This window comes from Neolamprologus brichardi, chromosome 11, assembly GCF_056152115.1.
Source record: "Neolamprologus brichardi isolate AB-2024 chromosome 11, ASM5615211v1, whole genome shotgun sequence".
Lineage (NCBI taxonomy): Eukaryota > Metazoa > Chordata > Actinopteri > Cichliformes > Cichlidae > Neolamprologus > Neolamprologus brichardi.
In genome coordinates this window covers 23,209,061-23,223,997 of record NC_142114.1, presented here as the reverse complement: position 1 = coordinate 23,223,997, position 14,937 = coordinate 23,209,061, and the positions used below count along the sequence as shown (strand labels likewise).

Sequence of the window (14,937 nt, the reverse complement as noted above, 5' to 3'; positions counted from 1 at the left end):
CATTATGTTTCACAAATCACTGCAGCTCACAAATTACAGATAAATTTACAGACCCTACAGGGCTCTTGCATGCTTACTGTTTTTACAAATGAAAAGCATCGCAATGAACAAAAACACTTTGTTTTCGCAAATCACATTGTGCATTTGGCAAATTTAGTGAAACATGTCCACGTTTAATTTTCTCTGTTCGGGGACAACAATGAGATCACTGAATGAAAATGTCATAGATGCAACAGATGAATAGTGGTGAACAATGAAAAACTTGCCGTCACATCTAAAATCAACCCTTTTTTTTGACACAGCACGCTTCATGTGATCTGTGTGTAGTTTTATTTGATCATGGCCATGAAAAAAAAATTTTTTTTCACAGACTAGGACTTCAGAACCTATTTTCATAAACCTCAGCAAACTCTGTAGCTTTGGACATTTGGAACCAAATTATGTAATAATATATATAGGTTTCATGGAGCTAGTCTCAAAAATGAAGCATTGGAATCCTCACTGAAATAGATAAAAACAAAACATACCTTCATAACTGTAGACAATAAAGTTGGTGTGTCCAGGTGAGTGGGGATGATCATTCCTGTCGCCGATCACAACTGTCAACGTGCTAGTAGAGCTCATTGGAGGAGAGCCGCTGTCAATCATGAGAATTGGGAGGCGGTACTCCTTCTGCCGCTCACGATCAAAAGCACGGAGCGCGGTGATGGCTGCGCTTCCGTTCCGAAAGTCCGTCAGGTTAAAGTTGGTGGCGTCTGAGGTGAGCATCAGAAGCCGTATGGAAAATGGCCCACTGTTGGTGGAGGTGTCGCGATCGGTGGCATGAAGGAGCAAGGAGGTTTCATTCATTCTCACTGGCTGAGGCGCAGCTGTGTTCTCCCAAACAACAGGCTTGTAGAGGACCTCAAACTCTGGCCCGTTGTCGTTAACATCAAGTACAGTCACCACAACAATGGCAGTGCCAGTCAGGGGGGGAATCCCTGCGTCTGTAGCCAAGACCATGATCCTGTGCTGTGAAATTTTCTCCCTGTCCAAAGAATCAGCAACTACAACCCAACCAGACTGGTCCACCAGGAACTGATTGTAGGGATCTGACTCTTTGGATATACTGTAAGAGAAACGCCCATTTTGGCCAGAATCTAGATCAGAAGCTGTAACTTGAGCAACAATTGTCCCCACTGGCACATCTTCAGACATAGCTGGTGACTCATAGAATTGTGGAAAGAAGACAGGAGGATGGTCGTTGGAGTCTTCCACTTGAATGAGACAATAGGCGAGGCTGAAGAAATCAGCATCTTCGGCCTTCAGGGTCAGATTGAAAGTCCTTTCGTTAGGCTTCTCAAAGTCAACTTTCTTCTTAAGTTTTATTACGCCACGTCGATTCACTTTGTCTGTCTCCACAAAGAACTTTCTGTCTTCATCACCACCTACAATGCTGAAGGTTACCACAGCATTCTCACCCTCATCTCCATCTGTGGCAGAAACTACAAGAACCTCGCTATTCACCTCAAGGTCCTCAGTCACCTGATCAACACATAGAAGTAAGTGATCTATTTACATGCATCATTGGTAAAATAAATGTAAATGTTTAAAGAAGGTTAGCGAGGTTGACTCACCTGAGTATTGTAGAGTCTCTGAGTGAAGATGGGTGGATGGTCATTGACATCTGAAACCATAATGGTGGCTGTCCCTGTCCCTGCCAAACCCCCTCCATCACGGGCCTCCACCACTACCAGATACCGGTCCTCCATCTCCCTGTCCAGAGAGCGTAGTACTGTGTAGATGGTGCCCGTAGTGGCATTGATAGAGAACAGGTTGAGGTTGATCTCGTTGCGAATGTTCTTGATGATGCTGTATGTGAGCAAGGCATTCCTGCCCTCATTGGGGTCATCCAGATCCATGGCACGCATCTCCATGACGGATGTGTCTGCAGGTGAATTTTCAGGCACTTGACCAACAAAACAACCATCTACTTCCAGTGCTGGGCAGGGGAAGAAGGGAGCATTGTCATTGATGTCTCTGACTTCTAAAAGTACATCAGCAAATCCTGTGAGACCTGCCCCTCCCTCATCTGTGGCGAGGACAAGGAATCTCCAGGCAGGGCGCTCCTCGCGGTCCAGTCGACGTTGAGCATAGATTCTTCCAGTGCGCTCATCAATGGTAAACTCACCACCAGCGCCCTGGCCATGGAGGGAGTAGCGAAGAGCACTCTGGTCAGCTTCCTGATCGGGATCTGTAGCTGATACCTACAAAAATTACACAGAAATATAACGGTAAAATAAAATCTAAAATTCTCAAAACACTGAGTTTGTAGTTCAAATTAAAAATGAAAGATCAAACTTGCTGTTACTAGAAATTTCCAGGTGATATAAAGCACTGTGTAAATGTTTCCCCTGATTTCTTTCAAGGAGCCAGGCTTTCTGGAAATATTTTAAAGTGGTCTTAAGCAATAGTTCTCCAGGCTTTCTGCACACTGGCTGCTTCTTCACTCATTTTGAATCCACTCCTTGTACCTGATCATTTTCAGATGATTGTTTTTTTCCCTAAGCCAATGAATATTGACCTATGAACCATTTAAGCATAAAAAATCCCATCTATAACTCCATGGATGAACCAGTGTTGCATATACACATAACGGATAGCTTAGCAAAGAGCTATCTTTGGGCACATTTTTTAACTAGCAGTCTGCAAAAACTGCAGGTTCTGTGATGGTTTGGGTTTGCATTTCAGTTACTGTTATTGGGGATTTTGTCAAAATTTGTCAGAATTTTGAACGCAGAAAAACACCATCAGATTTTCATTTACACATTGCCTTCTAGCCTGTCTGATTGGAAATAGTTTCATTTTTCAGCATGGCAATGGTCCCAAAGTCACTGCCAGTGCAATAAAATATACCTAGATGGAAAAACAAACAATGGAATTTCCCCAGAGTCAACATTACTGAAGCAGAATAGAAGGCAGCCAACATCTAAAGAAGAGGTTTGAATGTCCTTGAAGAAGCCTGAAGACCACTTAAAGAAATGATGTGAAAGCTTGGCTAAGAGAGTTCAGGTTGTGTTGAAATATAAAGGTGGCCATACCACAATATCAATATTGCTAATATCACAGTATTACCAATACTAATGGTCCCTCACATTAATATCCTAAAGTATTATGTTGTTAAGCGTAAATAAACATATTCATTCCTAACTTTTTCATTTACTAGGAGCACATACTTTAAAAGATACCATTATTGTTAACTGCTATGGTTTACCTTAAGGAACTGTTTTAATATTTGATGTTTCATAGAGCCTTTGACAACCTGTTTCTGCACGAGATGACAAAATTTATGTCACACAGATTCCTCTGGACACACAGATGCATGAACTGTATTCTGGGCTTTAAGCCAGATGCTGCATTTTATAACATCAGATCTTTATTCAAATTATTTGAAGTGCTTTTGTGTATGAAATGCTGACTAGTCCCCATTTTCAAATTGGAAAAGTGGAAAAAGGGCTGAAAATATCTTCAGAATTAAAGCATGAAACGTATTGCAGACTTACTAATCAAGCTTTTGATGATGTTGAAAATAATTTTAAACTTAAAAAATTACAAATACATAAAAAATAATCATCAAAAAACACCATCTGAACATTTCCTTGTTAAAAAAGTGGCTTCATTATAGAAGGACTGCAGCAAAAGTTAATTGCAAGCTGTCACATTTGTCGTCGCAAGTCCATTCAATAACATTTTTCTTCTTTAAAGAAACAGTTTTTTTTATTGTTCTTTTATACATCAGGCAGTTTCTTATTAAAAAAGCTGAACTGCTTTTTCATTATGTACAAATGTCAAGCCCAACAAACAGGACACGAGGCACGGAGCTGATTGCAGCAGCTGCCCCTGCACAAGGGGACTTGCCAACACAGGAATAAACATTTCTCAGTTGCTTTGTCCTGTTTGCTTAATTAACCAGCCTTCCTGCTATCTCTCTGAACAAGGGGACAAGAGCAGCAGAAACGAGACGAGCTCTCACATCTGTCAAGGAGACACACAATGCAATTAAAAGTTAATAGACACAGACAAAAGCAAGAAAAAGTACACTTTTACCCTTTCTCTTCCTCTTTTCTCACCAGAGGGTTTGTTTACAGAAGGCTTTGAAGTCATCCCCCCTTCCTCCCTTCCCCAGCCACCTCCCCCATGTGGGTTCTTTGCATTTCTTGACAACGTGATGCAGGTACACAATATTGAAGATGAGCAGCCGCGGCACCGCAGAGCAGGCTGCTGCGCAGGTGAAGTCAAAAAATATTCATTTCAAATTGGATTTTCCCCTCTGTTCGCTATCTGCTGAATTATATTTGAGGGCAAGGGCTGAAAGTGGCGGGCGTTAAGGGAGGCCCCGGTCGCCGCGTAGCAGAAAAAACTATCGAGAGCGTTAGAGAGGAACCAAACGCACATCAAATCAATTCCAGCAGGCGAGGGGAAGCAGGCCCAGGTTGAGGACTTGGTGACACATGCCTCTCTGACAGAGATTACTTCCCTGGCCTCCCAGACGCGCTTCCACCTTTTTAATCTGATTTAGCTTGGCGGCACATGCATATTACTGTGAATTACCGGTGATAGGTGTGACGAAATGAAAGCCACAGGAGGAGGAGGCTGACTCTGACTTTTCTGAAGCAACTTTTCAAATGGCAGGCAGTTCCTGTCAGGAGGTTTTGGTTGGTTAAACACTGGCGCCTCTGTCAGCTAATATTGTGCTAACCAATTTCATACATGTGCGATGTGTTAGTATGTTGTCACTTGATCTCAGGTAGGTTTTTGCTCCAGGCTAATACAGCTCGATGTTCCTAGTGTAACAAACATAATTAGGTTTGTTTTCAGTACATCTGATACATTTTCACATATTGTTCATATAAACACAATAAACTCCTTTATCTTAAAGATACGTTTGGGAGGTGCTACTTTCTCAAGTTTATATGTTAAACAGTTTCATCTGGACTGAGTGGACATGTGATCAGTGCTTACGGCTAAAGCTAATGGCTAACAGTTACAAAAAAATGAAAACATGGCATCAATCCATCCATTCATGTGTTTTGTAGTTACGCTGTATATGGTCATAAATTGACTAATCCATTATTTTGTTGTGTGAAAAGAGTAAACGCTGGGCACTTATTAGTAGTGGAAAACAAAGAGAACTTAGCTTAGTCTGGCTCTATTTGGGCTTCTTGGCTGAGTTCAGTCCTATACTGTTTATGGGAGTTTCCTAAGAGCAGCCAATCAAATTCAGCTTAAACTGTTTGTAAGAATTTGAAAAAGACAATGCTGTGAGTGTGACTCCTTTTAGCAGTTGCTCTGTCTGTTGCATTGTAAAAGTCATAAAAATTCCCATTAAGCATCACCAGAAAAGGAAATGTCAAATTCTTAAGAACATAAATTGCTGTTTAATTTTATATGATTTTGTATAATTTTTTATGACTCGACTAAAACCTGAAAAACCGCATTGTCTATTCTAATGTCAGTGTTTTAAAATCACAACTGAGTTGATTATAGTGAACATAATCCGATCTAAAATGACTAATAAGAGTCCTTTAAGTAACTTTTAATACGACACAAACAGATTCGCTAACCTCTAGGATGAAAACAGGAAGCTGGGTGAGTTCTTCCATCACAGCAGCGTGATACTCGGTCTGGCTAAAAACTGGTGCCTCATCGTTGCGATTTACCACCTGAACGACCACCAGTGTCTCGTTCTCCCACTTCCCGTCTGAGGCCACCAGCCGGAGCTCGTAGCGCTGCTCCATCTCATAGTCAAGAGGTTGAGCCACAAAGATGGTGCCCACTTCAGGTTCCACGTCGAAGGTGCCCATGGTGTTTCCTGATGTGATCTGGTAGCGCAGCTTGGCATTAGCACCTGGATGGAAGACATTAAGCACTTGTCAGTTTTTTAAAATCTTTTCTACAAAACTGATTTATCCGATCATACTGCTTAGTTCTGGAGACGAAGATGAAGGAGGAGGATGATCTTCCTGTTGCTTCCAAAAAGGACTGTTTAATTTTATTGAAAGAAGAAGGCTGCAAAATCCGGCACATATGGTGAAGAGTTGTATATGCTACTATCACTCAGATCAGTTGAATGCATCATTGTTGTGTTGCATTTTTGCTTTGGTAGAGTACGAGTTGGGCTTTCTAAAACTAAAATTTCACCTGGTAACAGGGGCATAAATAAAGAAGCTTTTGACATTTTATAAAATATTAAGTTATCATAATTACATATAAGTGTATAGATGTGATACTAAAATTGCAACACTAATGACCAGCGTCTCATGTTATGCAAATGCTCTTCCTGTGGTGCTAGTCTGATGAAAGCTCTAATTTTTAAAGATCAGTCACAGTCAAGTGATTATCACTGTGGTAAAAATGTCTCCCATTTTTTCTTATCTATTCCCCATTAAAAAAATAAAAAAAGTTAACCAAAAATGTGAACCAAAAATTGAGGTAAGACCCAAACTGTGGATTGAGAAAATCCTTAATCCCCTGCACACAAAATTATAATAAATTGAGGTTTTGTAAGAAGCCATAATATAAGCTTTCTGGTCAAATTCTTCAGTAGAATCAGGTATTTCTCTTACAGTTGGGGTTATTAATACCTTGGCCTCCTCAAAATCTCCTCACACAAACAGTCGTTTCCCCATCACGCAATTCATTTTCTAGAGACCTACAGAAAGGCTCAGAATTAAAGTAAGATGTGCTTTTTGTTACAGCAGAAACTTATTCTGTTGTGACTATTTAAGATTTAGGTCCATTTAAATTGGATATTATGAATAGACACACTTCTTGTATACTGAAACTCTCACACGTTTTCCATTGTGTTTCCAGAACAGATGAGTCGGACACGAGTCGGCCTTTAGTCGGCCCGAGGGTCCAGTGAAAGGTATTGAGAATGCATCCTGATCAGATACCACTCTCTCACCTCTGCTGTCAAAAATGTAGCTGTTGCTCTACTCAGAGAAAGAGTAAAGACTTCAGATATGTGGTGGGAACCCACATAAGGAAACTAATTTCATATATTATTTGCAACCACATATTTTCAGTCATGACCACAGGTGATGGCCTGAATGTACACTGACTGTTCAGTCTGCAGCTTTTTCCGCTCACCACAGCAGCCAGTTATGATGTCTGCTGTACCGCTCACTCTCACTTCAGTTACCCTCACTACTAAACAACGCCTCAAGAACAGCAGCTCACTTGGGACATCGACTCACTTTCAACTCTGACACGGTTACAAACTGTAATTTCTTCATTTCTCTATTGTCTGCCATTTGATCCCATCTCTTCCTGCAATCTTTGGTCTCCTTCCTGCTTTTTTTTCTGCTCCTGAAGGACTGGTCGCAACAGAAAGTGGCAAACTTCTGAGAGCACTGTTCTTTAACTGCATCATGCGTTGTTCTTGGTGGATTTACCCGACAAATGTCACAGGGACAAAATGATTTTCCAGAAGGAGAATAACAAAAGCAAAGTCCTCTTTCAGTTGCTCCCTTTAAGGGTCGCCACAGCAAATCATCTGCCTCTCACCTTGTCCCCAGCTGACTCCTTCATCCCACCAACCCCATGTTTGTCCTAAAATAATAAAAGCAAAGCGAAACACCCTTTTCTAGTTTTTACCTTTACTATTTCTACTAATATTTTCAATCACACGTTCAGTGATTTTGCAGACTAAAACTATGGTTGGCTTTTATTTCAATGTGTGTTGTAAATACACATTTTTTTCCATAAGTTCTCTAAGTATTAAAAATGATTCTTTGAACTGATGCCACAATATTTTTCTATGTCTTGCTAACTGCTTTGATGTCGAACCCCAACCAAAAAGCTTGTAAAAATGAAAATGATGTCATGTAATGCAAGTAAAGTCCAAAACAGAAACTTTATATTGGCTAGTTTTAATTAAGGAAGTATAGCAGATTATCTGCTAATTGGAAGGTTGGTAGATCAATCCCTGGCTGCTCCAGTCTCCCTGTGAAACAGACTGAACCCAGATCTGCTTGTGATTCATTCACTGGAAAGTTAAAGTTAGAAAGAAAGCACTTAGATAAAAACATTCTTGGGTGAATGAGACATGTTGTGTTGAGTGCTACATTAAAAAAATAAGCACTAAATAAGAATCAGTCTATTTAGATTTAATATCTAGGGTCAAGTGGATTAATCTATGTTACTACTCCGGCTCCCAAATGCCGAATCTTGATGTTATTCTAAGCTGAAAACATATTAAAGATTCTGCTCAGCAGAGTAAAATAACCTTCAGTCAATGAGGCGATACTGCCTTCCTAGTAAATGGAGGAGACCCACTCTTGGTGACATTCGTAGGACTCACAATGGCTTATCAACCGTTTAATAAAACATAAAATAACTGAAACAGCAGTTTTTAAATTATGGGGGAAAAAAGTAGATTTCCATTTTCTTATAATGTGAATACACTTTTTTGGTGACTTACATCTTTGCCTTAAATGCTTTGGTGACCAGTTTTTGAAGATGAGTTTACATGAACCACAGTGTATAAATCCAACTTGACTAATTTCCCCCTCTCCTTCTTCTCTTCTCACATTAACAGTTCTTTAGTTTCCTTTCTTTCCTGCTTTCTCCATGTGCCTCCATCCCTCTAGCCTACCGTTTCTTTCAGCTCTGCTGTGCAGTCCTGTTTTCTTCCTTTGATTATTTTTTCTTGCCACAGTCTTTTCTTCCTTCCTTAACTCTCCTTCATGTATCTTCCTCCCAAATCTTTTATTCTCCTCCTACTTCCTTTTGTTCTTTAGGCTTTTTGTCCACTTGTTTTGATAATCTACTTTCATCCCTCTTTCCCTTCACTTCTTTCATCTTTCTGTTGCTTTTCCATCTCATTCTCTAGTCTCTTTCCTTTCCTTGTCTTTCCTCTGTTGGCTTTCCCTCTACTTTCCCGATGAACTGAAGAAATGCCAGCACACACACACATAGGGACATGGTAAACATGGCAAACACATCAGATGTATGTTCAGGGCCCAGAGGCAGGTCTGTCTTGGTCCGGCTAGCTCTCTGTTTACCGGCACCAAGGAGACTTTAGGAGACAAACACCATCTGTGGAGACATGGAGGACCTTCATTACGACACTGGAGAGTGTGTGTGCTCGTGTGTGTGCGAGGAAAAAGCTTAAGTGCACTGGTCCGTCACAGCCTCCAAGCACGATGTGTTGTGACACTCAGCGAGCGAGTTAGAGTGTGTGTGTAAATGTGAGTGTGTGTAAATGTGTGTAAGGAGAGTAGCTCCAGCGGTTTTTGCCTCCGGCAGCCTCCCTAATGATCAGTCTGGCCATATGGTGTTGCCCTCTTAACACATACACACACATATGAACACACACACACGCACATGCTAGGGGATAGAGCTGATTTAATTCGCAGCCTAGCAGGAGGCCCAAATTGAGATTAAGGTCAGATCTCTGCTCCTTGTGAGGTGGACCGGAGGGGAAAGTCGTCCCTGAGCAGTGACTGCAGGTTGACACTCTGAAGGACTAAACTCATATTTGGAGGAAGTTTCATTTCGTTTTACAACCACATTAGAAAATATCACATGTTGCGGCCTCAGATGCCTGCAAGAGATACTGTGGATATTTGAAATTCAGCTGGCTGCAGTACCCAGAAATCTTGAGTAGAGCCATGTATTTATTCCAACATGACAGAAAACATTAAGCCTGATATATGGTGGTAGATTTTGGAGTAAGGTTTCCCCAGTAATCGGTAAAACGCATCCTAAAATGACAAATTCGAACACAAATAACCAAAAGCTAAATATACAGTGTAAAAATTAAATATTAGTCTGCTGCATGACTGAGCAATTGGAGGGTCCAAAGATATTAGACCCTCCAGACATATGCATCTTCCAGGTTGTGACAGATGGTGACAGCTGTGGTTCCAAAGAGACTTTCGATGCTATAGAAATCTATGTGAAAATGACTTTCTGTCTTGATCGCTGTAAACACTGACGTTATGGGCTCAGTCACTCATTTTGGGTCATAGTGAAGAAGAATTAAGTCTATTTTCCAAATCTTGGTCATACCATGTTTAAAAATCGAAGGTTATCTGTCACTCACAACTAATTAGTTAATGGGCATGTGGTTTCACAGTCAGGCTGTCCCTTCTCATCACATCTGTTTTTTTGGGTTCTTTTTTTTTTTTTAGCAAAAGCAAATATGCTCATCTTGAGGCTTCAAAAGAGGACTTAATGAATAGATACATCCATCTTCTCCTGTTATTGTGTGATCAGCACACAGATTCTTTCCAGATAGAAGGTATGTTAAATTTAGTAGCACTATTCCTGCTATAACTGTTATTCATGTCATAATAAGTTCTGTAAATATTAATTTCTGACTTTTCGATATAGATTCTAGCAAGGTGCTAGAAACTCCTGAGATATTTCTATATTGATATGATCTGTAATATTTACTCAGCACATCAATGATGTGAATCTCCTTTTCTACCACATTTTCAAGGTGCTCTGATCTGAAGAAGATCTGTTGACTGTGGAGGCTATTGGAGAACAGTGAAATCACTGTCATGAAAAACAAAACAAAACAAAACAAAAATATCTATCTATCTATCTATCTATCTATCTATCTATCTATCTATCTATCGTCTGCCTGTTTCAAGGTGTTGTGCATTCAGACATACTCCTTTGCATATTTGGTTCTAATGAGTTGTTACGTGAGCTGATGTTGCTTTCTTATCTGTTCGAATCAGTTAGAACCATTTTCACCCACAGAACTTCCAATAACTGGATATGTGAAAATTCCAGTCGATCACAGGTCTCTGAAATACTCCGACCAGCCCATCTGGCACCAACAACCATGCTGCATTTAAAGTCAATTAAATCACTTTTCTTCCACATTCTGGTGTTTTTTTCCTCTCTGTCTACATGTCTAGATGCACTGAATTTCTTCCACGTGATTGGGTCATTAGATGCAGTTGAACAGGCGTACATAACAAGTGAGTTTAATTGACAATTTAACTGATACAAAACTAAAAAAATAACGCTCAATGTTTTCACAAGTAATAAATATTAGTATAGTTTTAATTTCATAAAATGTAAACATAGCATTGGCCTGGAGATGAGGAACTGCGATAGAGCATTAAACACTGATTACTCATAAACTGTGTACAGTGGTTAGTAAAGATGATGCACAGGAAAGGGCAAAAGCATGGGATTTTTGCATTTTCTTATTGCACGCAAATCATCGTGGAGCATCTTAACAGTCTGTCTGGAGGATAATCAAGGCCTGCAAACAATTTGCAAGTATAAAGGGGGAAAAACTCAGATTTCTGGGGCTCTCCTACAGGACACATCTTTAAAACACACTGTTTCATGTTTATTAGTTTGAGGCTATGGTTTCGTCTGTTAGTAGGAAAAGCTAGAACAATAGGTATGTGCACTGCTACCAGCAGATGATGAATATTTTGCTAAAGACCAGATGGAAGGTCTAATACAGAAAGGTGTGTTACAATTGTATGTATAAGTATGACAAACACCTTCAACATTAATTTTGGTTTTTCTGGGCTTTGACCTCATTGTCCCCCCCTCTCCCTGCTGAGCTAAGGTCAGGAAGCCAATATGGTTTCCTGTTGTGAAAGGGTGATACAAACTTACCACCTCAGGGGACTCAGAGACTGCATTAAAGGCAGCAAGGAGAAGAATAAGCAGCTCGCTGAGGGCTTAAACACTGCTATGATTAAAGCTGTGTTGCAGTGACTGAAGTGTGGTATCTAAATGCAGCAACAAACTCAACTTAGCAAAGAGGCTAAGCTTCATTTAGTAGAATTGTTACACACTCTGATGGCTTGACTTTGGACTGCAAATCAGGAACCTTTGTGTCCCAGATCCATCCAATCCTAACCATCATAACCATCACCTCCATTCAGTACAATGTAAAATTACATGACCAATCACTCACATTCACACATACCTCATTAGCTCAACTTCACTGCAGTAGTAGGTATTTGTGCATGTGTACTAAACCCAGGGGCGACGCGAGACTGAAACGCCAGACTCAGCAGAATTTTAAAAAAAGCCCCTTGATCTCATTACAAGATGATCTTAGTTCGGCAGTTTTTTTACACTAGTAGGACCAAATTTACCCAGAAAACACGACGGGTGACAAAAGCTGCTGCGCCTAATCAGCTTTAGGTTGGAGAGGAGGGGGGTAAAGAGAGGTAATCTAAACCCGCCCTTCCCCCGTCACCTCAACTCTACCTTCGGTTATATTCCAACAAACGCCAAATCAAGCTGAAACAAATGCAGGAACTATTCAGCAAAGGAAAGCGTTGGCGTGTGTGTATGTATGTGCGCTTAGTCCCTGGTAATTGTGTTTGTGTGACCTACAGTTTATGTCTGGAATGAAGGTCACCGGTGCTTCAACATCTGTCAGCTTCAACAACAAACTGTGGTCATAATGTACAACACACACACACACACACACACACACACAGCTGCAGCCAAGGTGACGGCTGCTTTGCTGCATTTTAGAGGATAAAACCTTGAGTTCTGTTTACAGCTAATCAAACTTGAGATTGGAGCTTTCAAGAGTTTGATTTTTTTCACCTTCAGTTACCATTACACACACACGCACACTTTTTAATCTGCCTAACATGTACACACATGCTCTACACATGCATATAAACAATGTATCTGATCTCCATATAACATGGGAAGGAATCTGACTGAAAAAACACCAAAATGCATCAGAGGTAAATGAGCCTAAAATTTGCATAGCTTGCAATAAGATGATAATGAAAATGACTGATTTGCCATTTTGGAAACATGGACATGTTCACAGTAGAAGAATGTGAATCAGCTTGTGCAATAAAACACAAGATAGATAAAGCAACTTTTATGCATTACATAATGGAATACAGCGAGGACTGCAAATCAGTATGGGCTAGAAGTCCGTGCTCACTATTCACCACCATATTATTTTCCAGGAAAAATAAATCAACAGTTCGATGACAAATGAACGACAGATTTGTCGCTTTGCCAACTGCCATTTTTCAAAAGGCGACTGACTGATAACTTGAACAGACCTGAAACTAGAAAGCTATGGGGAGCAAGTAAAAAATTGCAAAATAGGACTAAGTTAAAAAAAAGGTCAGAGTGTGGCATGGTCTATGAAAACAGTTATTCACGGATATCATTTTTGTATTTTACAGTAATGATTGCTTTGAGTTCTTTATTGTTATTCTGTGAACATATGTGATAATGTAATTACAAAAATGTTCAACAAAATATAAATAGAAGCACATTAAAAATATTGCAACATAGCACTCTTAAAGATAACATTAGGAGGGCAGATGGCAGTGCGAATGTTTGTCTACCAAAGTGTTGGATTCTGCTAATCTCACAATAGAGACAAAGCAGTAAGAGAAAGTAAGTGACACAAGGTATTTCTCTTGTTTCAGGAAACAGTGAATCAAACGCCCGCATGTCTTCTAATAACTGTAATTACAGAAATGCAAACATCGCAATTCAGTGCAGCCACTGAACTGCAATTGTTACTTTTTAAGATACCGAGCTATAATCTATAAAAAGCAAATCACAAAAGAGCAACAACAGAGCAAACACTGAAAACAATCTAATTAAGGTTTAGTTATATCTAACCACCAAATATGACTAGAACTTAACAACCGAGTTATTAGAAGTAGAAAGATGCAGTTATTATGGATATATGATAAATATTTACAAACATTTCACCCTGATCTCCCTCTTTTACGCTCACAGAGCTGATTCAGCATGGATCAGATCTGGGGGTTTAGTTAATCTCACCCTTAACAACGTGCCTGTTAGGAAGGTTTAAGGGATATTTAAGCCAACACGGCTGGTTTTCTTTATCTGAGCCTTTGGACCCCCAAGTGGTATAGGGCCGAGGAGTGTTTGTTGATTACTACGGGGAGTCTCTGGCGAGACAAAAAAAGTGGGGATAAAGCGTCAGCAAGAAAAAAAGGTTAAAGATTTGTACAGCTTTTTGCAATCTTAGCATCTCTTAATCCTGTGTTCAGCGTCTTTCAGAACCTCACGGGATCAGTCTGAGGGGGGAAAAATACTAAATCTAGACATTTCCAGGAATAAGGCCACATAAAAAAGACAATGCAATAAAAAAAAAAGAGAAAAATAAACAAAACAGCTATTTTAACTGACTGACTGAACTACTTTCAATAAAAATTAGAAAGCAAAGCAGATTTTCAGACACAAGCCTCAAAATATGGAGCGCTCCCAGAGAATTTTTTTTTTTTTACAGGGTTTATGAAGGGGCTCAAATAAATATGAACCGTAAATTAATCAACAAGTCAAGGGCCAGAAAATAAACTGAAACTTCTGTTTTCAATATATTTGTTTTCTTATATTAATCAAAATTAGGGTCAAGTGGGCCTGGAGTGAGGGGTGGTACTTCCTGGACAGGTTACCAGTGTGCTACAGGGCTAACCTTCCTTTTTTCATACCAAATATTTTAGTATAAATATTTTTTAAACTTTGCAGTAAAGAAATAGTTATAGAATAGTCTCTAACGTCCCATCACAGTGTAACTTTTTCAGCTTGTGGGGATTTCTGTTTGCATTTAAAATGTTACTTTTATTCCTCCTCATGTTTTGCGGGATGTAACCCTGTAACTTTATAGATAATAACATCCTTATATGACTTCATTTACATTATGAACAGTTGGCATGTGTCAGTCAAATGTTCCACATGAAAAGGCAAATTTAATTTTGACTCAGAAGACTATATGATCAACAAAAAAAGTTAAATGTAAGTACCTTTGCTAACAGACCGCTTTAATGGCTTATTTGAATGTAGGATTTCTGTTTTCAATAACTTCAATTACAACTGTAGTTAGAAAAGAGCTGATAGATTATTACTTTGTATTCTCTTCTAGATAAGTCTGACTATCCTGCCTAC

The 14,937-nt window shown here is 39.7% G+C and overlaps 1 protein-coding gene across 1 annotated transcript in view; it reads right to left on the bottom strand.

Moving 5' to 3' along the window:
• Positions 1–14,937, bottom strand: part of si:dkey-22o22.2 (neural-cadherin) — a 140,070-nt gene that overhangs the window by 29,555 nt on the left and 95,578 nt on the right. Inside the window, exons 17-19 of the mRNA XM_087848380.1 lie at positions 5,604–5,887; positions 1,617–2,246; positions 528–1,524 (exon numbers count right to left, since the gene is read on the bottom strand). Of these exons, the coding sequence (XP_087704506.1) occupies positions 528–1,524; positions 1,617–2,246; positions 5,604–5,887 (1,911 nt within the window). The remainder of the gene's footprint in view (positions 1–527; positions 1,525–1,616; positions 2,247–5,603; positions 5,888–14,937) is intronic.